The 23,415-nt window shown below is 30.3% G+C and overlaps 1 protein-coding gene across 1 annotated transcript in view; it reads left to right on the top strand.

Annotated features, from left to right (window-relative positions):
• Positions 1–23,415, top strand: part of LOC142330950 (uncharacterized) — a 229,621-nt gene that overhangs the window by 174,866 nt on the left and 31,340 nt on the right. Inside the window, exons 4-8 of the mRNA XM_075376413.1 lie at positions 3,807–4,015; positions 9,291–9,345; positions 13,272–14,937; positions 19,498–20,230; positions 22,190–22,316. Coding sequence (XP_075232528.1) covers positions 3,807–4,015; positions 9,291–9,345; positions 13,272–14,937; positions 19,498–20,230; positions 22,190–22,316 — 2,790 coding nt within the window. The remainder of the gene's footprint in view (positions 1–3,806; positions 4,016–9,290; positions 9,346–13,271; positions 14,938–19,497; positions 20,231–22,189; positions 22,317–23,415) is intronic.

Genomic DNA, 23,415 nt, shown 5'->3' with positions numbered 1-23,415 from the left:
ATGCATGCTATTCTCATGTGTATTATTTTATTTTAATGGTGTATGTCTGGATTCATCAAATAAGGTTAATTTTGCTATATAATTTTATTTTTTTGGAGTCTAATGTTATGCATTTTTATTCTTCGATGTTAACCTTGTGGCATTTAAATGTAACATTTATTTTAAGTGTATGTGTAATATTAACATCATTCATGACTTTGTTATTCATGATACTTCTAAGGAACATGTAAGCCATGATTAGCAAGGTCAGATGTATTTAGATACACGTAAAATGATGTTATTATGAGAGACTTATTATGTGACAGTAAAAAATGAACATCTGTTTATAAATATTATAAGAGTTGTAAGCATTATTCCAGTGACAAGTTATACATATATTTCTATGGGTATTTTCTCCATTTAATGTAAGATTAAATTTTTGTTGTTTGTTAATATTTAGTTTCTTGGTGGATGCTTAGGGTGCTGCAAATCCTAGATTAATGTCAACTAATAATTAATTAATATTTTTGTGAAGAACTTAAGAAAATTGTATCTTATTTAATTTCTTGATTTCATTTACTGGAATGGTATCTTACCAGGTTGTAGATTGCTAATGTCTACTATGCATATAGCAGTCAGGAAATAAGTTTCAGAATTAGAAAAAGTTTGAAAGAATCACAGCATTTTTATAAATGAATCACTAGAAGAAAGAATGAAAACATCTTACAGCTATACTTATTTTAAAATTGTAAAATATTCACTGGATTAGAGCTGACTTAAGTTCTGTTGTGCCTTGATTCCAAGATAGAACTTTATAATATCTAGATAGCTTTATGGAGTTTATTGTGAGATTCTTAGCATATCTTTTGAGCAATTAAGAACATGAATATGAAGCTTGGCCAGTATGTACACCTGGATAGAAATAGAAGTCCTTGGACACCAACATAGACATAGAAGATCTCTACTATTAGAAGCATAGGAGGCATACTACTACTATTGGAGGCATAGAAGATGCCTCTCTACTATTTCGATAAAGAAATGCCAGCTGTCAGAAGGTGCTCTGAAAGAACATCTCTGAAGGAACCGAGGCAGCTAGCTTACTTTACTACCATCGCTGCTTAAGTTAGAAGAGATAAAGGATGAAGAAAGGAGATAATCAATCCATAGAGGTACTGTCTCTATGAAAATAGTTTACTCTTGTCCAGGATCCTGGTATATTTTAGCTGTACTAAAAATATCTGAGGCTTCTGGAGTATCATACATACTAAAACTATAAATAAAAAATAAATAAAAAAAACAGAGAAATTATACCTTGCTATAAGATTTAACTTTTAACTAATTGAGGAAGACATTTTATTATCTTATTTATTTATTATCTTATCAACAAGAAAGATAGACAAATGATTAAAATCTATTTCTTATTTTAATTGATTAAGTGAAGTACAGTTTCATTGATTTTGGAGTCATTTTTTTGTAGACAAGTAGACTTAAATTGTAGTTTATCAGAAAGAACAATATTCCTCCTATCTCATGTAGCGTTGACTGGGTTCAACTAATTTCAGTTAAGTTGTAAGGTAATATTAAAATTTTATATATCGCATGTTGTAGTAAAAATTTTCCAGTTGGACTCTTAAATGGTTTAGTGCAATTGGATACTTCTATGTACCATATAATTCCAGGGATGAACAAGGATTTTCCATAAGGAAAGCTGAGTCTGTTCTGAGATGACTTTATTATCTGAAGATAAAACGATTTGTTTCATCATATATTTGCACTGGTTAACACAAAATTCTTATGCGATTTCCTCCATTTAAGTCCCCAATTTGACTTATGTCCTGAGTGGGATAGAACAAAGCAGTAAATCTTTTTATTTCTTGATCCCTTTCTTACCATTATTGTTCCATGAATTTTAGCTGGGATTTTACTGATGTTAATCTCCTCCATTGTTATGCTCATCTTTAGTCCCTCCAGTGTGTGAGGCCTGTTTTTATAGGCTTTTCCTTTAAGATAACTCCGCAGGAAGAAATCAGGTGAACATGGGGGCCATAATCCTTTAGAGATGATACACTCACCAAAAAAACTCGCATAAGGAAATGCATGATTTCATTAGATGTATGACATGTGGCACTGTCCTGCTGGAACCAACAATCATGTTCATCATCCTCAAAGATGTGCAATAAACTGTGTAATGATGTCTTGGTACCCAACACTGTTCACTGTAATTTCAAAGAAAATGGGGATCTATTCTTCGATGACAGGATACAGCACACCACACTCCCATTTTCTGAGAGTTAAGGGGTTTTCATGTAACACATGTGGATTTTCAGTCGACCAAATTGTAGTGTTTTGACTGTTCACTTAGCTGAAACCATGTCTCGAAAACATGGCTGAAAACACATTAAACACATTAGCTGAAAACATGATAAAGCTCTGCAATTCCATAGTTGTCAACAAATGACTCAAACCATGTACACTGCACGCTTTTCTTTATCCAGCTCCATCAATTCCTGAACACTGTGAACATGATATGCACAAAATTGTTACCGCTGCATCACTCTCTGAGCAGTTCTATAGGAAATCTTAGAGGGCACTGATAATCTCCTCAAGCTTTTTGAAGGCGAACGCTACATTACATTCTTAACCTCAGCCAGTTTAGCCTAAGTCAAAATGGCCAGTCTCCTGGTTCTTTTCTTGTCTGCAACTGATCCGCATTTTCTAAAACGAGCAATTAATCTCATTAGGATCGAATTGTTAGGTACTGCCACATCCAGATATTTCCCACGAAATTCATCTACAACACATTCATAAGAACGACTGGAAAAATAATGTTCAATAACGAAAACTTGTTGCTCTTGGGAAAATGACATGTTTACCAAGCAGTAAAACAAGGCATTGCTGCAAGTGTCATGTGATTAATACACATCACAATGGTGTCTACGTTTGTTGTTAATACCTTTGATGCTATCATGCAGTAGCCTATAGAACTTTTTCAACTATACTACTATTTATAGACACTTCAATTTTGATGTGTGTGACTTTTGGATCTCTCTGTATTTGATTTTTGTGTTTTATTTTTTTAACGTTAATTACTTTATATACTTTTTTTAATTTTATTTTAATTTTATTTTTAAAAAATACTACCCAAATCATAAAAATTTGCTCTCAAGAAATGTAAAAAAGAAAACCTGCGTGTTGATAAAAATAAATAAAAGGAATGTAGAGAAATAACGCAAAAAAAATACTGAAGCTCTCTGTAATTTAGGAATTTTTTTTTGTCCTTAGTTGTTTGACCAATTTTTATGAAAATATTTTTATTATAATAATCACATCACACTAAGTATACATTTAATCCAACAAAATAATTATCACAAATGACCCATTTGGTGAATAAAATAACATTTGAATAAACATAGAAAAACATATTAGATTGAAAACATGCTTCAGTTTAGGTAAGCAGTTAGAAAATTAAAAACTAGGTTCTTTACAAACTCAAGTCAAGTGAGTATTCAGTGATATCTGTCACTGTAACCTTTCTTTGTTTACACATTAATTCCCTTCTGATTTTTTAAAGAAATTATAATTACAATTAGCATGTATAATTTATGCAATTTTTATTATTCTGTTACGAATTTGTTTATAAAATTATTGTACGTATTCACTTGGACAACAGTTAGTGTTTCAGTTGTACTGGTGATGGTGGTGGTAGTGTTAGTTTTCTGGTTGACGATAAAAAAGAGTAATGCTAAAAATATTTGGCATTCTTATACAAGTTATAGAGATAGTAGCAATTTATTTTAAATTGAAAAAAGGTTTTTCTTTTGTTTTAGTCTTCATCACAACTACCAGCATCGCAAAAAGCTAATAGAGAATTTAATAATTTTTATTTAAATTCACCTACTTCGCAAAAAAATATGGATTTAATAAATAGAACTGAGAAATTACTATGTACAGCTCAAAAAGAAATTACTCAGCTGGAATCAGATATCCCTAAGTTATGTGCTGAAATTATGAACATAAATGAAATTTGTGATGACAGGTAATTTTTGTTTGTTTTAAAATAAAATCACGTATATTGAATGAGATTATTTAAATCGCATAACTTTATTTATTATTTATTTTTATCAATCATTTTAATATTATGATGAAAATTTTTGCTGTTTATTTTTTTTCTTACTAATACTTTAATGAAAAGCTATTTGCTACATAGCACATCTTTAATTTTCTACTTGTTTTATTTTAATCTTCTGTTTCTCTAAAACAAAAAATAAATTGTGTTATTGGCAGAATAAGCAAGATGAATGGAGATTATGTTAGAAACACTATCTAAAGTACTAACAAAACTTAAACTGAAAATTAATAAGGAGAAGACAAAGATTGATTGTAGGAAAAAGAAAGGTTGATATTAAATTAGACGGTACTGTTGTAGAGAAGGTTAACAGTTTTTGTTATTTGGGAAGCACCGTCACTAGTGATAATAAATGAGCCACAGAAGTAAAAAGAAGAATAGTGCTGACAAAACGAGCTTTCCACAATAAAAAGAATATACTGACTGATAATCATATGAGTATGCAAATACAGAAACAGTTCACTAAAACTTATGACTGGAGTGTTCTAACTTTTGGGTGTGAAACATCGACGCTTGGGAAAGCGGAAAAAAGAAGAGTGGAAACAATGAAGATGTGTATTTGGTGAGAATAACAAGAACAAGCTGGATGGATAGGAAAAGAAATGATCGAGTGCTAACAGAAGTGTGTGAGAGGAGGTCTTTGCTAAATGTTATACGAAGAAGAAGAGCGAAATTGATAGGACGTGTACTACGACATGACCAATTCTTGATGAATATATTTGAGGGCAAGGTTTTGGGTAAAAAACCTAGAGGTAGACCGAGAGCAACCATCATCAATATTGTTAAAGAAGAGATGGGTCTTGGTTCGTATAATGACTTGAAGAGAGAAGCGGAGATGAGACTGACGTGGCTAAATCGACAAGGCGTAGCCTTTAGTTAATGAATGAATTCTCTAAAACTTGTTTTTTTTAATAAAACCAAAGGAAATTGTTTAAAAGGTGATTGTAAGTCATGGTTGTAGTCCCCAAACTGAGGCTGCACTTTGCTTAGCTGTGGATGGAATTTTGCTAGTACATTAGTTACTTTTTTAGATTTCTTTTCTTATAGTTATTATGGTTGGTAAAAATGTTCCTTTACATATCTGGTTCTACGATATTATAGTAAAATGAAGTTGATGTTTGTTTATAAATATAAGAAGGTTACCAAAAATAACCAGAGTTAACAAAAAACTGTTTTAATCATTTTTACTTACTGAAACTTTTTAAAAGTACTCGCTATATGATTGAATGCACTTTTCCCAATGGTTTTCCCACATTGTGGAAACATTTTTTGAATTTTTGAAAAGGAGCAATGCCCAAGGCCTCCAGCAATTTATCTTTAATTTTCTCCACAATACAAAAATGCATTCCTTTGAATTCTTTTTTCATACACACAGAGAGGGTGAGGAACAACAGTCATCTTGTTTTTTGACAAACGCCGTTTCATGCAGAAGATGGTAAAAACAGATGTTGTCATGGTGCAGAAACTAATCACCACATTTCCACATCACCAATGTTTTCATTGCAAACTTATCAACATGTCTAGGTAGAAATGCTGACTCATCATCTGTTCAGGTCGAAGTAATTCTTTGTGAACGATCCCACTTATATCATGAAAAATAGATCAACATTATTTTTATGCTTGAATAAACTTGCCATGTTGTTTTTTTTTTGTCTCTGAAAATATAGCGATTTCCACTATCTTGATTGTTGTTTCATATACAGGTAATACAGGAGAATAAATAATACAGGTAATACATAGAATCAACTCTCAGCACCAGCCGATTTCAGAAGTTAAGGGTGGATCATTTTAAGGTTGCTCCTTCAAATCACGACAAAATTAACATGACTAATTTTCTGAACTTCCATGAGCAACAGAGGCACAAATTTTGCAACAGTCTGTTTCATGCTTATCATTGTTAAAATTTATTGACAAAAACTCCAAAATACATAAGTCAATTCATAAATCTCTTCACTAGTCCGACAACAATCTTTATAAAGTGCTGTGCACAGTTTTTCAAGATTTGTCTTTCCTAATTTTGGAAAGTCAGCTAGCTCTTGGTTGATTTTCAGGAGACATTTCCTCTTGCTTGAAATCTGATAACCACTTGCAGGTCCATATTTTACCTAGAACTTTCTCTTTAAAATCATTTTGAAACATCAAACAATTTGAAACTTTTTATAATAATCTATCATAAAATATCAAATTACATTTAACTAGAACCAAGATAAATTGACTTATGAATGGCTTATGAACAATACAGAGTAATGCCACTGACAATGCTACAGAATACTAGGTGATTTAGAAAGAACTTAACAACTTTAAAAGTACATAAAAATTTGTTGAGATAACTTACAGATTTGGTTGAGATCTCATTTCATAGCAGTTTTGGCTCACGTAGTTCATTAGTACCAAATTTGGTCACCAGTGCTATTAAAAATAGATACATTTGCTGGTACAGAATGTGTGTACATTGTGTGTTTTGGTTTCACGATTTGCAGTCAGCAACTGCAGTTCAATGCAATTTTCATAGATAGTACAGTAGGGAGCAACACATATAATTTACTCTTGGCACCAAACCTTCGTTGAGACAGGTTGTTCTATTAAACATACAAAATCACCAGAATACATGCATCCTTGAAGTTGCTACGAAACGATTCAGAAAAAGCTTTACATGTAGTCTGAAGAAATCAAATGATGTGTATCACATGAGATTGGTATTCCATAAACAACTGTTTGGAGTGTATTAGGTAAACGATTGCACTAGAAGCCATACAAGCTAATCATGGTTCAACACATTACAGTTGACGACAAACTGCAGTTTTGTGTGGAAATGATGGTTAGAGTTGCACACAACAATACATTTTTAGACAGTGTAGTTTTTAGCAATGAGTCAACGTTTCACATCGGTGGCAAGGTAAACACTCATAAATATTGAATATGGTGTAGCAAAAACCCTCATGAAACTTTGCAGCACATTCATGATAGCCCGAAGGACAATGTGTTTTGTGCCCTAAGTAAAAAAAGGCAGTACAGCTTGTTCTTCTTCCAGGAAGCAATAAAATGGTAAATGGTATCGTTTATCTGGACATGCTTCAAAATTTACAATGATGCTATCAAATATCTTATTTCTTAAGGCCATGCATCTGTATTCAGCTATTTAATAATTATTGAAATATGTTTTTATTTTGCAATGTTATATTTGTTCCGGGTGATAATGCAAAAGCATTTTTCGCCTCAAAAAAAAAATTCCAATACCTCAGTTAGACATTGATGACCATGCTGGACACCATTATTATCAGCAAGACAGGGCACCACCTCACTACCGCCTAGAAGTTCAAGATTTTCTTTATACTCAATTCCAAGTTGGTGGATTGGTCATGAAAGTCTAATTGCATGTCCACCATGCTCCCCATATTTGTCCTCTGCTACACTTTTCTCGTGGGGGTTCATTAAAGATCGGGTTTATCACTTTTGCCTGTTGATCTTGTTGAGCTAAGACTTTGAATTAATGCTACAGCTGCAGAGGTAACGCCCAACTTGCTCGTTACAGTCTCAAATGAAAATGACTTCAGCTGGGATGTATGTTGCATTACAGATTGAAGCCAAATCAAAGTGAATTTTAGATGAAACTTCTATTAAATAAGACCTCAACGAAATCTGTAAGTTACCTCAATAAATGTTTATATGTTTTTAAATTTGTGAAGTCCTTTTTGAATCACCTGATATTGTAAGCTTGCTTTACAAAGTGCAGATTCCAGTTATTTTTGTCTATAACTTGTTTTACATTTGTTTTTTTACTCGTTACATCCTCATTTTCATTTTCTTTTGAAAAAATATTTATTATACAACATTATATGTATTTAAGAAAAACCATTTTTGATTAAAACAAAGCAGTTTTGTTGAAAATTATAAAATTATGACTCAGAAAACTGCTATACTCAGAACTTTAATATTAGATAAAGACTACAAGAAATGTTTATACGGATTTTTCTTTATAATATTCTTCAGTTTTTAGGATTTTTTTATGTTAATTCATCACAATAAAATAGAATTGAATGAATACATTAGCTGAATACATTAGTTGTCAATCAATTGATTGAGGGATAAAATAAGACTTTTTTAGATTTATATTAAAGTCTGAATTTATTAACATGTACTGCAATTAGTTTATGAAAAATTGAAGGTTAAGAATGTGATTGCCAACTCATAATACGTAATCATTTATTAAGGCTTCCCAAGCTTCCTCTTCTTTCCCCTCCAAACTTCAGTCAAATGCAGGATCCTTTACAGGTTTACAGGTTGTTGAATTTGTGGCCCAACGAAGATACCTTCCTTAACTTTTGCTTCACTTATCGGAAATTTGTCTCTTAAGTACTTAAAGGCATGTCCTTCTCAGTTCATACTTTTGACGGTCGCGCAGATGCCCCAGAATGTTTGAGACAAATTGGAACTTCTTGCAAAGCCACGGGAATATCCAATATGGTGGACATAAGACAGAGAGGCATCAATTCTGGTTTTGTCAATGCAGCGAATCAGTGTTGCCAAAGATCATTAAATTTAGTTATTCTTGGTAATTTGTAAGGTTTAGAATTAAGGTCATACTGTAGCTTTAGCGTCAAAATAATCAAAGTCATTATTATTGTATACATTGTTATTGTATGAGATGGGAGGATCTCATACAAAATTATGATTGAAAATTGGGTCGCAGATACTGAAAGGTTGAGAAAAACCAGTGTACATCACATTTTATGCTTGGTTATCTTAATATTTCACCTGTAATCATTTCATTTAAATTATTATTATTTTTTTTTTTTTTTTATATTTGAATAAAAAATATTTTATAGTACATCATGTAAGCAGCTGTAAAATTAAACAAACATTTTTTAGGGTAATATAAGTGACTAACTATAAATATGTCAAATTTGAAACCTTCTTCTTTTATTGAAATAAATCATTAGTTTCCTTTAATAAAAGAAATTACTTTTTATTAGCGGTATTCATTTTTTCAAGAATTTTTTTGTGAAAATATTCAGATTATCTAAATTTGAATATTGAATTAAATATAAATCTATCATATGAAAAATCTTTTCACTTGTTATTTTTAAAAATGTAATTATATAATAAAAATAATATTATTAATTGCTACTGGAGTAATTAATGTGGATTTTTAATTAACAGATAAAATTATTAATTTTTTTTACAGTGAAAGTGAATCATCTATTGATAATCAACAAGCATATCTTTCTGCAAATAAATTGGTAAACATAATATATACATTTATTTTTTAAATGTTAGTTTTTTAACATATTTTTCTCATTATATGTAATGTAATGAAATTAAATGAAGTGATATTCAGCAAATATTTTTATGGTTGAAGAGAATATTTAAATTATTTCATAGTTTTATACCATATTTTTTTAGATGTTTATCTGTGTTTGCATTAACTTCTTTATTATCTTTTTTCTTTATTTGTCATTTGTAACTGTATTATCTAAATTGTAAGTTTGCTCAGTTTTGAGTGTTCCTTTCCACATTTAAGTTAATGTCAGTATAGAAGGTGTAGTGTAAAAGTTTCCTGGATTACATACAAAAAATATATAATCTTACCGTAGCCTGTTCAAAATATTCTCGTTGGGAACATATAGTGCTGAAAATGCCTCTTGTACACTTCAATAACACCAGCAAAGTCTTTTTCCTAAAGCATTACCACCTTTGATTCTGTTTAGATGTATTCTTTTGGTGTATCAGCTTCAGTTTCATTTTTGAAATCAAGACAATGTTAGAGGGGATTAGATGAAGAAAATATAGAGGATTTGGAATGATTATTCAAAAACAATGAGGATGTGAGCGTGCACATTGTTCAGGAGAAATAGCCATCATTGGTTTTCCATATTTCTAGTACTTTCATCATTTTCCTCTTTTCTCAAGTTGAACAGATTTTTTTCAACCTTAAAAATTAAATTACAATAAAAGTCAGATTTGTTACTGAAGGAGAAAAAAATTGGTGGTGAATGATATTAAAAGCCAGAAAAACTTAGTCCAGCCATTTTTTCTTTGGTTCTTGATGACTTCATGATCTTTTAATACAATAACTGAAGCTGTATCTTTGGATCATAACCATAAACTCACCCAACCATGATGATCTGTAATGCAGTTTAGATTGTCATTAGTTATTTTTGAAGATCACAACACACATCAGGTTGGTGCTACTTGTGATTGAAAAGAAGTGAGACAAACTTCAATAGAATTAATGTTTAAATTTTTGGTTAAAATTTCTTATGGGCCCCATAACCGATTCCAACCATGATTTTACTCGCTTGATGTATTGCTCAATGAGGTCCTCATGGATAAGTTTTTGAAATTTTACAATATTTTTCAGCATCTTTTTGGTGTTTGGGTGATACGAGTGATAGCAGTCTTTAACAGAATTCTACCAGACCTGTAGTGAGCATAACACTTAAAAACATGTGTTCAACTTGAAGAATATTTTTTAAAAGCACGACAAAAAATTTTAAAAGTTTGACGGCCAATTTACAAAGTTCATGCGTAATTTGATGGAAGTCTATAGTTGAAAATTATTAGCCATCGCAGATTGATAATGAAACGAGAATTATAAAATCATTCATACACACTAATAACATGTACACAAAATGGTACCATTTCGAGGAATCACTGAACTTGGGAGTGATGATCTTCAATCTTATGCTTGGCTTCATTGAGTACTGTACTCGCTTTTGTGAGTACAGTCTTGGAACTAATACTATTTTGTACATCATAAGTGCTATTCTTACAATGTATCAGAATCTAGAAATTAGTTTTTAGATATTACACACACCAAAAATCAAGTTGATATCTTCATTTCTTGCCGAGAAGTTAAACAATTTCATTGTTGCATCACTTTAACCCTTTAAACACAGAATTTCAAAAAGTCCTTTCTTAGTGTGCACGTATATCATAAGAAGAACATGTATACAATTTTTCATCAGTTTATCTTTTGTAGTTTTTGCTGGTCGTTGATGAATTACTCAGTCTCAGGACAAGTTGTTTTATAGGTACATGTGTATATATATATATATATATTTTTTTTTTTAATTCAAATAGTTCAGTAACATTTTGACCATTATGTTAATAAAATATAATATTATATGAAATATAAACCACCAAAACACAGTAATTCGATAAGTTAAAATTACCATATAAATTTCCAGTAACTGGTTTTCATGGTATCCTGCATCTTTAGTTGGTGTTAAAGTCAGTATTTATTACATTAAAACTTATTCTTTTTTATGAATTGTCTTTTTTTTCAAAATGTTAATATGGTAAATTTATCTTATCTGATAACTATGATTTATATTTGATATAATATTAAATATATATATAATATTGCAATATATATATATATTGCAGTACTCACTACATGTATTCAGTGATTCAGTGAAACAGGAAATTTTGAAAATTAAATATTCTTATAAAAAAATTATATTAAATAAATTTAACATTTAAATAGAACAAAATTGCTATTATGATTAAAAATACACAAAACTTATTTTCTGAAGATGACACCACCTTGCAAGTGACTCCATCTCTGCATAGATATTCCTACAGTTTTATAATGAAATTGCATGGTTTGGTACATTTCAACAGGAATTCGGCAATTGCTGTTTAGAGCGTGGTTTTTAGTTCTTTTTTTTTTGTAGCAGGTCAACTATTCTACACTTTGCTTTTAAAATGACCTCGCAAGAAGAAATCACTCACCAAAAAATCAGGAGAAATGGAAGGTCATTTCACTGTCACCATTTCTAAAAATTGTATGGTTGTCCAGTGATTGGCATATAGCAGCTGTAGATATTCATGTATTATGTTGATCCATTATTAAAACAAAACCGTTGTCAATAATTTGTGGAGATATCTGTAGTTTTTGCGTAACAAAAAGCACGATGACATTTCAGTCTGTTGTGACTGTAATCATGAGGCCATCTTTGTTTTTAAAAAAATGAGGGCTTATTATGCCATACAATAACAAAGCACGCCCAACTGTTACCCTGTTGCTGTGTAGTGTGTCTGGTGTACCTATGTAAGATTATCTTGTGCCCAAGAATGAAAATGTTGTTTATTAATAAATCCATTAAGGTAGAAATGGGCTTCATCCAATATCCAGTGTTTGTTAACAAAGCTGTTAGCCTCATTTATCTTTACAAACATTCGTTCACAGAATTGATAGCGCATTATGTGACCATTTGGTTTCAGTTCCTGGTTTTGACATTCGGTAAATTGTGTGGATGTTAAAGTAAATCCTGCAACAGTATTCTTCAAACACTTGAACTACATTGCTGTAAATATGCTACATGACAGTGTATTGAACAGTGTACAACAGTTTGGTGTGCAAACAGTTCACTCACCACCTGGAGGTTTCTTTTTCATTGTTGAACCTGTTTACTCAAAATTATGTATCCATGTGTTAATTGCGTGTGCTGACGATCTTGGTGTCCTAAATTAAATGGCGGCAAAATTCTCTATGTGCACCTTCCACACTTCATTATTTTTATAAAAAATGTTTGAAGGAAAAGCACCTTGTGCACCACTCAAAGTATCCATGACAACTAAATGGCAAGATGGCATGAGGTGGCTTCTATAAAGTTATTCAGTGTTAATACTTTTTTTCTGTTTAGCTTCTGGGAATTACCGTTCAGGTATTACTTCTGAGGATGATATGTATGCGTGTAAATGAAGTGTAGTCTTGTACAGTCCCAGTTCAACCATTCCTGAGATATATGGTTAATTGAAACCCAAATACCAAAGAACACTGGTATCCACGATCTAGTGTTCAAATCCATATAAAAATAACTGCCTTTATTCGGACTTAAACGCTGGAACTCTTGACTTCCAAATCAGCTGATTTGGGAAGACGCGCTTACCAATAGACCAACCCAATGGGTTCAATCCTGATACTTACCCAAGCTAACAACACTAATTTCAAAATTTGCCGTTTCCCTGAATCACCATGCATTTATGCTCACTTAATGCATAAAATATAATAAAACTTTTTATACATAAGTGAGCAGTAATTAATATCGGATTGTTAATTTTGGTAAATAGTATACACAATTTATGTTTAGTACAGTTATGATATGAAATAGATTTAATTTTGGTGTATTGTTAATTTTTTTTTCTTATTTGTTTACAGAATGAGAAATCAACCAGAACAGAGTTATTCTCCTCAGAAAATAAAAATAATAACAAATCTTCTACTTCACAAATTATTGATGAAAAAACTGTGGATAGATCATCTCCTAGAAATGGAGAATATGCTGCTCAAATTTATAATCATAAAGTTAATCAATTATGTAGTAAATGCTTAACACCTAGAACAGAATTTCAATGTAATTCTGAAAATTATAATAAAGATGTCATTGATGGTAATGATCAATTTACTAGAATGTGTTTGGCACTTAGAAGTAATTGTCCATCATTATCTGATGATAGAACAAAACACTTAAAATCTGATGATATTATTTTGCCAAGTGATCCATTTTCTGAACCAGTACAGTTATTAAAATATTGTTCAGTTACATCTAATAACAAAGAAGAACATAATAATAATAACAACAACAACAATAATAATAATATATCAGTTGTAGATAATCATGAGATAAAAACTGATACACAAAATTCAGCAAAACCAATTGAGAAAAATGAATCTTGTGATTGTAATGATGAAAGAGATAATGAAATTGTTAAAGGAGATGGTACTTCAGTAAGAAGTTATAATAATCAGATGTTGAAACCAAATGGTAAATCATTCAGTAATAATAGTAATCGAATTGTACACACTGATATTAATTATTCTACATGCAATGAAAGACTTGATAATAGTAATAAAAAAAGAGATATTGAAACTAATACAGAAAGAGGTATACCGTACCGTAATACACCAAATACATCTTTAGTAAAGACACAGAGTACAACGACTCGGTCAGAATATAATAATAATAGTAATGATGATAATGCTTATAATGGTACAATACATTTACTTGGTAAAAATTTAAAAAAACAAGATTTACCATGCGTTAATATTAGACCAGCATTATCAAAACAAGTCGGACCGACTATACATATTTCAGCTTCAAGTAAATTTAAACCAAAACATGATAGAAATAAAAATATCTGTGTAAAGGAATTTATTTATGAAAGTTGTCATACTATAGATAAATCTAATGAAATAAATAAAAATATTGTAGATAATGAACAAAGTATTATGATTAATAAATCGCAAAGTTCAAAACTTATTGATAAAGATTTTGCAGTTTGTCAGCCATGCAATGTTACAGTTTATGAAAGTAATAATAATTTTGAAAATGATAGAATAACTCTAAGAAGTGATAATAATCTTAGTTGTAAAACTCATACGCACTATAATGGTAACGATGATAATATTGATAAAATACAGGAACGTTTGCAAAATATTGTAAGAATTTATTCTGAAAAGTTACAATCTTACGGTGATAAAAAATTAACATATAATTATCAAAAATTAATTAATACATTAAAAGAATTAAATGATAATATACTAAAATTATATGATAATCAAATGAATCAATACATTAAATCTGGTAGAAATAGTTCGGTTCATCCGCCATTATCATATCGTATGAAACTTGTTACCGATTTACTTTGGGATGAATTACATTTAAAATCACATCCTTCTAATGAACACTGTGTGCAAATGGATGAAATCCTTAAATTTCTTGCTGAAGATATTAAAAATGATATAATAAATAAAACTTTTGTGGGTAGAAGTAATCAAAAAAATGGATGCAGGTCTCCTCAAAAAGATGGTGAACTTAAAATAGGTAAGTAGTTACAATAATAATAATAATAATTTACTTATTTTGTGTACATGAATTAATTTTTTCTGTTTGGCACATAGCGTATAATAAATAATACTATTAATATAACACAGTCAGATTGTATATAAGAACTACATGTAAATCAAATTTACAATGCAGTATAATAAAATCTCAATTTGTTATCCAAATGTTATAATTGCATATAAGATTTGAAAATATGACTATTTTATAGTTATCAATATTTAACTGTCACTAAAAGATAATTTAAAATTTACACATTAATAACACAGGTAAAAAAAAAGATTTGGAACTGAGATAAAAGAAGGTGTATTTTTTTATGCTGAATATTAAAATGAAATCAGATATTTAGTTATGACCTTCTAAAATATTGAGAAACTTCTTAAATAATAAAATACAAGAATAATAAAAATAATAATAATTACAATTAAAATTCCTATCTTTATTTTGCAGGTGTTTACGTATCTTAATTTCTTTTTTATTATTTTCCTTTTATGTTCAATAAAGTTTTCTCTTTTTATAGCTGTAGTCACTTATCATAGCTTCATCCATCTGCCTTGATAATGTTGTTCCATCTGCAATATATCTTGGTGGAACCTTTCTCCTTGTTCATCGCTGATGTTACTGAAGTTTAAAGGGAAAAAGTCCAAATGAGAATGTAAAAAATGAATTTTCAATGACATTCTGCAGCCTAAATTTTTGTAGTTCGCTAAGAGTTCGTTTATAAGCTGATCATGGTTTTCAGTTTTTTTGTTTCCAAGAAAACCAGTAATGACATCTTTGAATGACTTCCATGCTGCAAGTTCTTGAAGAATTCAGTTTGCTGTCAAATGTATTTTCAAAAATTAATTTTCTTATTTGTGGCTCAGTGAATATTCCCTCTTTAAATTTGGCTTCACTTAATTGGGGAAAAACCTCAGCTAAATATTTAAAGCTGTCTCCATCATTTTCTAATACTTTAATTCTTTATCAAGCCTTGTTTTATGTGTAGTGGTGGTAAAACAATATGATCTGCTTCAACAAGGGGAATATTGACAGTATTTTCTTTTCTGAGGTAAACTGATTTAGCCCGACCATCCCATAAACACAAGAAACATATATTTTGAAAAACCACTCTAGAGACCAAGAAGAAGGCCTATTGCTTTCAGATCAGCAATGATTCACCATAAATATTCATCTACTTAATAGCTTTTAAAATTTTTGACACACTTTCATATTTTTCTTTCATGCCTACAGCATGTGCTACTGGTATAAAAAAAAAATTATTTGAGTTATGCAAAAACACTGTCTTCAAGCTTCTTTTTGATGAGTCTATAAATAAACTCCAATCATGAATAACATATTTATTGTCCAGTTCAGACATTAGCCCCCTAACATCATGACAGGAACAAATTAAACCATCTCTTCTAAAATATTTCAATAAATTATTGTTTTGATTTCTGTACACTGAAATTTTAGTATCCTTGTTTAATAAATTCCATTCTTTAAGATGTGAACCTAGGCGTTCTGCATGTTGTTTTGACAAATAGAAGTCACAAATTAGGTTGCTCAGTTCTGCTTGTGTGATGAGGTGATGTTTAATATTTGATTCTTCTGGAATGTAATAAATATCTATTGAATTTGAGGATTCATTGGTTGAGTCTTCTGGGGAATCAGAAATTTCTTTCCAAGAAGTTGGAGCAATTGTTATTGGTAAATCAACACCATGAAGTACTGGTCTCATAGCTGAACAAACATTTGGGTATGTGATGCTGCTTTTATTGTTTGAGTTGAAACCAGTAACACTTGTTAAGCAAAAATAGCAGTTATCATAATGGTTAGTAAGCTCTCACCAAATCATAGGTACGCCAAAAGGCAAATGCTTTTTTTCCTTTTAACCACTGGATTAGTTTAATGTAGCACTTGATGCGTGCTACATTTGGAGCCCAGGATTTATTGTGGTCTCCCAAGAGACAGTCAAAATAATGTTTGTAAGCAGATTTTAGCAGATTCTATACTGGTTTTTATTGATTTTCATGGTGAATTCTCAGCAAACGTAACAAAAAATATTTGGAGAATTTTTACAAGACCCATTTTTATTCATTGTAAAATTCAAAATGTTTTAATGAATGAAAGTAAACTGGAATATTACAGAAATACTTAATTAATTATAAAAATAATTAAGTTTTAATTTATAAATACTTAATTACTTAAAATACTTTATGAAATTGTTTCACAATGGAATGCAATAAAACACAGCACGAAGCACGCACACAACTTAACAAATGATGTTCAATAAAATAATACCAACATTTCTATCAAAAATCTCTCACTAAATTTGTGCCATCACTTATGAAACAGTTTGTATAATATGTTTATGATAAAACCAATACCGCAAGTCATACCAAGAGCTGAACTCATACTGAAGAAAATTTCATCACATTGAATTACTCATTACTTGACTCAACTTACATGTCTGGCTAGACATGAGATGACATCATTCGACTGTTATGTATCAAATATAGGCCTACACCATGCGTCACAATATAAATCAGATATGAATAAGCAAACATACAGACATACTAACTTATTTGTATTTGTTCCACAAATGATGGAACAAATAAATTTAAGGGGTTGAAACTTAAGAACATTACATAATGGGTTGTTTCGCAATACATATTCAGATTCAGCATATAAAATACTATGTTGAACATCTACTCCCTTTTCAGTTCCAAATTTTATGTTGACCATTATAATTAACAGAATACAATTCCATTAACATCACTGAATTCTTTGAGTCAATTTTTTTTAATTTATTAATTCTTACATTCCTATAAGCAGTGTAATACCAAATAAATTATTTTAGATTACTTAATTATAATCTAATTCCTGAGATTCGTATATCTTTTAATCATAATTTACCCTAATCATGTAATCAGATGTAGATCTTTTGTGTAAATCTTTATTCCGACAATTATAACACAGGTAATTGCTGTCTTAATAGTTTAAAAATTTCATAAATAATGTAATTTATTAATAAAACCTTTTCAATGAGAATCAGAAAATTCTTATTTAAAAATAATTCTACTTTTAAACAAGGAAACTATATTTCAAATATGTGGCTGATGCACAACCTCAATTCTTATTATGTTGTGATATCTGTGAATAAAATAAGATAAAATATATATCAAATAATTTGGTCTACTTTAATTTATATGTGATATCATTCTCAAAATATAAATAAATTTACTTAGTTTTTTGTATGTGTAATATTAATGTGGTGGTAACAAAAATTATGCTTGCTCTTATCTTGATGGCATGACAAACCTCCTGTTTTGGTTTTTTAATAGTGTTTTAAAAAGGGGAGGAAGTTAGCCCCCTCACTCATAAAAATTAGAGCTTCTAAAAAACACTTTTATTATCAATTTATTCTTATTACAGTAGTAAGTAATGTTTTCTCTTCAGTTTAGTCTCTGATTTTAGATTGCAGAAACTGAACTTAAGTCACATGATCAAAAACATGAATTGCATAGAAATATAAAAAAATGATATGTGCCAGAGAAATAAAAAAAATAAGTTGGATGTGGGGGAAAAGTAATTAAAAAAATATGAAAATTTGGAGCAAATTTTTTAAAGGTTTATTCTTAAATGCAATCAGGAGTTACTTTTTGATATATAATCATTTTGATATTGTTTATGTAAGCAGTTGTAATTTTATATTATCAGTATTTGTATGGCATCTCCTATAAACTGCCATTCAGTGGTCGAAAATCACTTTCACATTGTACTCCAGCATTTTAATGGAGATGACATCAGTGATCAAAAGAGCCTCTTTTTGGAGCTGAACATATGCCATATCCCAGAATTTTCATGAATCAGTTTTCATGAATTTCACTTGAATTGTTCCAGTAGGGTGTTACAATATTTACGATAATTGCTGTTTTTGTCTTAATAAGAACAATGTTTTATGCCAGTTTTCCTAGCTATTAATTTTTATTCTTCATCCTAAGCCAATTCTTTGATTTTGTCAAAGAAAAAGATGAGAAATATTTTTCTAGTTGAGCAAACTATTGTTTATTGTATTTTATAAATGAGACTGCTGCCTCCAAAGTGAACTTTGTTTTGTTTTTAGTAAGATTTTATGGATTGAAAATTTGTTTTAATCATAATATTGTTCTTCCCAGTAATAGAAATGCTTAAATAAGAATGCTGCTTGAAAATATTAACAATTGTCAATCTGAAATAATTAAAACCGAACCAGAGTATTGACAGAGTTAAAACCATTGGTCACCAGTTACTGGATTAGCATATTTAAGCTATAATATTCTGCATTCATGAAATTGGTCATGTTTTGTTTTTTGTCAACTAGTTTTTATATATTTTTCCATTAGTGTTATTTCTGTTTCTATTTATTTTTTATATATTAATGTTATATCATAATGTTGTCCTCTAGACATATCTTAAAAATAATTGTTTGATATGTGTTATACAAACTTTATGTTAATGTAAAAATAATAATTTTATTTCCAAATTTTAAAATAAGTTGTGTCTTTTATCTTACTTCAGAGGACACCAGTTTGAGGAGGCCGGAAAATGATAATATAAAGAAAACAGAACAAACATGTGGTAAATGTAGTAAAATATTTTCTACATTACAGCCGGGTGAAAATGCTGTTAAAAAAGTATACTCTTCACCAACAAAAATACCCATACGGAAAAGTAATATAATTAATAAATTTGCAAATACTTTAATAAATAATAGAAATCGAATAAAAATTCCTCCTAAAGATATATCTGAAAAAGATGTTACTGGAAAAAAGACCAAACAATTAATTTCAAAAAAAAGTTGTATGCATGTTCCAACAATTAAAACACAAAATGAAATATCATCATCTGAGTTAAAACCATCTGTTATTAATAAAAAATGTATGGATAAAAAGGATGGAATTGTTAGCTCAAGCTGTTCATCAGAAAAGATTAAAGGCATTTCTAATATACCATGTATGACACATGGTAAAGGTGCTATAAAAAGAAGTATGAATTCTGATTTTTTTGAAAAATCATTTTATATGAATCGCTATTTAATTAAAGAAAAACAAGAATTGGAGAAATTAAAACGAATTAAAAAAATATATAAGTTAAATCGCGATTTACATAGTATGAATGTAGTTCAGGATAATGTTGATAATAATATTGAATTAGTTGAATCTAAAGATGAAGTTGATTCAAAACAATTAATTTATAAAGAAGCTGAAAGTAATATTGAAGAGGAAATTGTAGAAGTTCCGTTAGATGATGTGTAAGTATAGGATTTATGTAGCAATTATAATTCAGTTATGTTATATATATTTTTATTCATATTTATGAGGGCTGTTTTTTTTTCAACCTCCGATGGGCTATAAAAAAAAAGACACATTGACATAACAAAATGATTTTATTACAAAAAGTTGAGCGGTGTCTATTTTTCTATATAATCACCAAAACGATTAGGCATTTGTTGTATCGTGACACCAGCTTTCCGATGTCCTCTTCAAAGAAGTTTGCCGCCAGTAAGGTAAGGTACGTCTTGACAGCCCCCTAAAGTTCTACATTGCTCGCAAAGAGTTGTCCGTCCAATTCTCAATTCTCAAAGGAGGTGAAAATCGCTAGGTGCTAGGTCTGGACTATATGCTGGATGATTGAAAACTTCCCACTTGAATTGTTTGAGAAGGTCTTGCATCATGTTGGCACAGTGTGGTTCTGCATTGTTGTGGATCAAAACCACACTGGACAAGAGCATGCCTCTTTGTTTATCCTGGATCGTTCTGCAGAGGTGATGTAAAGATACAATAAACTTCCTTTTTTATTGTTGTCCTCTGCTCCATAAAGTCCACCAACAAGACAGTTTCATGGTCCCAAAAAACTGTAGCCATTGTTTTCCTGTTGCTCAGTGTCTGAACTTTTTCGACTTGTTTGGAGAAGTGTGCATCACTGTTTAGACTGTTCTTTAGTTTCTGGGTTGTCCTACTAGATCCAAGTTTCATCACCAGTAATGATAGACTTTAAAAACTCTTCCCCCTCATTATCATAGTGCATGAGAAACTTTAAGACTGACACCATTCGCTGCTTTTTGTGATCGTCCCTCAACATTTTTGGGACACAACATGCACACAGTTTCCAGTATCCTAGGTCTTTAGTCACAATTGTGTACAGAGAAGACCTTGAAATTTCTGCATAAAGTTCACTTATCGTAAACCTCTTTTGTCACAGACAAAATTCTGAACATGCTCAACCAGGCATAACAATTGTCACAGACTTGCGTCTTTGCCCACCTTTGACATGGATGTCCATTCTCCCTTCTTTAAATTTCCTACACCATTCCTGTACACTACCATCACTCATAAAGTTTTCGCCCTACACTAGACTCATTCTGCAATTGATTTCAGCAGCGCTACATCCTTGTGCTTGCAGACATCCTTGTGCAAACATATCACATTCACAACTCACACTTGGTGGGAGCATCGATTGTAGTAGCTATGTTCAATTGCCCGGAGCTCGACTCAGACTGATGCAATGGAGCCAGCATTGACAGAGGTTGTGGTGAGGGGGGACACAATCGCACGACAAGCAGACCTGGCCCCTACCTATCTCTTGTTTACTTAGATGGACAATCAGAGGTTAAAAAAAAACAGCCCCTGTATGTATGTATGTCATTATCAACCCGTAATTATCCATTATCTTCTACGTAAGGAAGCAGAATAGAGAAGTGCCTTGGCCAAGATTAGTGACTAGATCCTTCCTACACAGAATCATACATTATTTACTGACAATTAATAAAACAAAAAGATGATGTAATCAATTACAATATAAAGCTTATACAACACTAACCTCACACAATATTAGCTCGTCAGCTAATATTTATGAATTAGTGGCTGGTTTCTTTTTAATAATTAGTATACATTAATTTTACTGATGATTAACCCAAGAAATACTCTCACTATATTTTAGACATTGCTACACAGTCTTGGGAACTTGTTGTTGCATTGTTAGATAATATTTTTGAATGCCTTTAATACAGATAAATCTATTTTGTTCATTTTATTATTGAAATAGTTGATAGATTTGGTGTAGAACTGTGTATTATATCAATGATGGAATAGTATTATTAAGTAATTGACGATAAAATTAACTTGGATAATTCAATAAGTTGCGGTACATATTTTATTTTATTAAGGTAATTGTTTTATGGAAGGTCTAATTTACTTTTTTTTATTTTCAGAAAATGTAAAAAAGTTGAAAATATTCTACATGATATGGGGTTAACTGAAAGTGTGAAAGTTCAGGAAGAAAATATTGAGGAAATTAGAGAAGCACATACAGAAGAAATATCACAAGATAAAAACCAGGTATTTTTATAATTCTTACAAGCTTACAAAAATGTGTATATTTAAGTACAATTAAATGTATTTATTCAATATTTATTATAGGTTGATGTCCAATTATAGTTTTTTTTCCATTTTAAAATGAGAATGAGAAATGAATTCTGTAGCATTTAAAATCATTAACCTGACCAGGATTGGAATTCAGAAGCTAGATGAAAAAGACAAAAATATCTACCACTCTATCAGAGAGGTTGTCAGCGATTGAAAATAATAATATAAATCATTGTATCATCCTTTTACAACCGACTAGCATATTGTAAAACAACAGAAAGAAGACATTTCAAAATTTATTAAAATGAAATGAAGTAAATAAGCAAACTTTATACTTAATAAAGAATCTTATTTTAAATTTATTTGATCATATCCATTTAATCAAATTTTATAAATTTATTTATTTGTAATAACATTTTTTTAAATTATCAATGTATTTTTTTCAAAATCCCACTTTATCCCTGTAATAACAGGGATAAAGTGGGATTTATCTGTTTTACAGATATTGTACCAACGTTTTATTTATACCTCTTTTCTTGTGTTAGAAAGATCTTTAAAATAGTTATCACACAAAGGGTGTTACCATTAAAAATATTTTGAGTTATAACCCCCTAGGCCACCTCCTAAGAAGGGTTGAAATTCTATTTCTCGTCAAAAGGTAAAGTAGTTGACCAATATCTTATCCTGAAAGGATAAGGGGTTTCCACACTTATGACTCGCTTGGTATACAGAATACTTAGAGTCTGTTCATACATATTCAAGTACAGTTAGTTCAAAAACCACTGGACTAATTTCCAAATTGTTTTCACTTGTAGATAAGGTTTTATAAGATTAGATTATGTTGCATGTTATTGTGGATTATTGATTTGAGTTAGGTGAGCAGCAGGCAGTAATGTTAAACAAAACACACAATTGTTATAACTGGCTAATAAAATAAGAGATATTACATGACATTCACAGCTTTCGATTCCTTTAAAAAAAAATTTATTGGTGCTAGGAGGTCAAATGTACACATACACGTATATGTTTGCACACACATGTGCGCACACACACACACACACACACACACACA

Source organism: Lycorma delicatula, chromosome 10, assembly GCF_047948215.1.
Source record: "Lycorma delicatula isolate Av1 chromosome 10, ASM4794821v1, whole genome shotgun sequence".
In the NCBI taxonomy this organism is placed as follows: Eukaryota; Metazoa; Arthropoda; class Insecta; order Hemiptera; family Fulgoridae; genus Lycorma; species Lycorma delicatula.
Note: the sequence above shows the minus strand (reverse complement) of the source record. Positions and strands in the feature narration are given on the sequence as shown.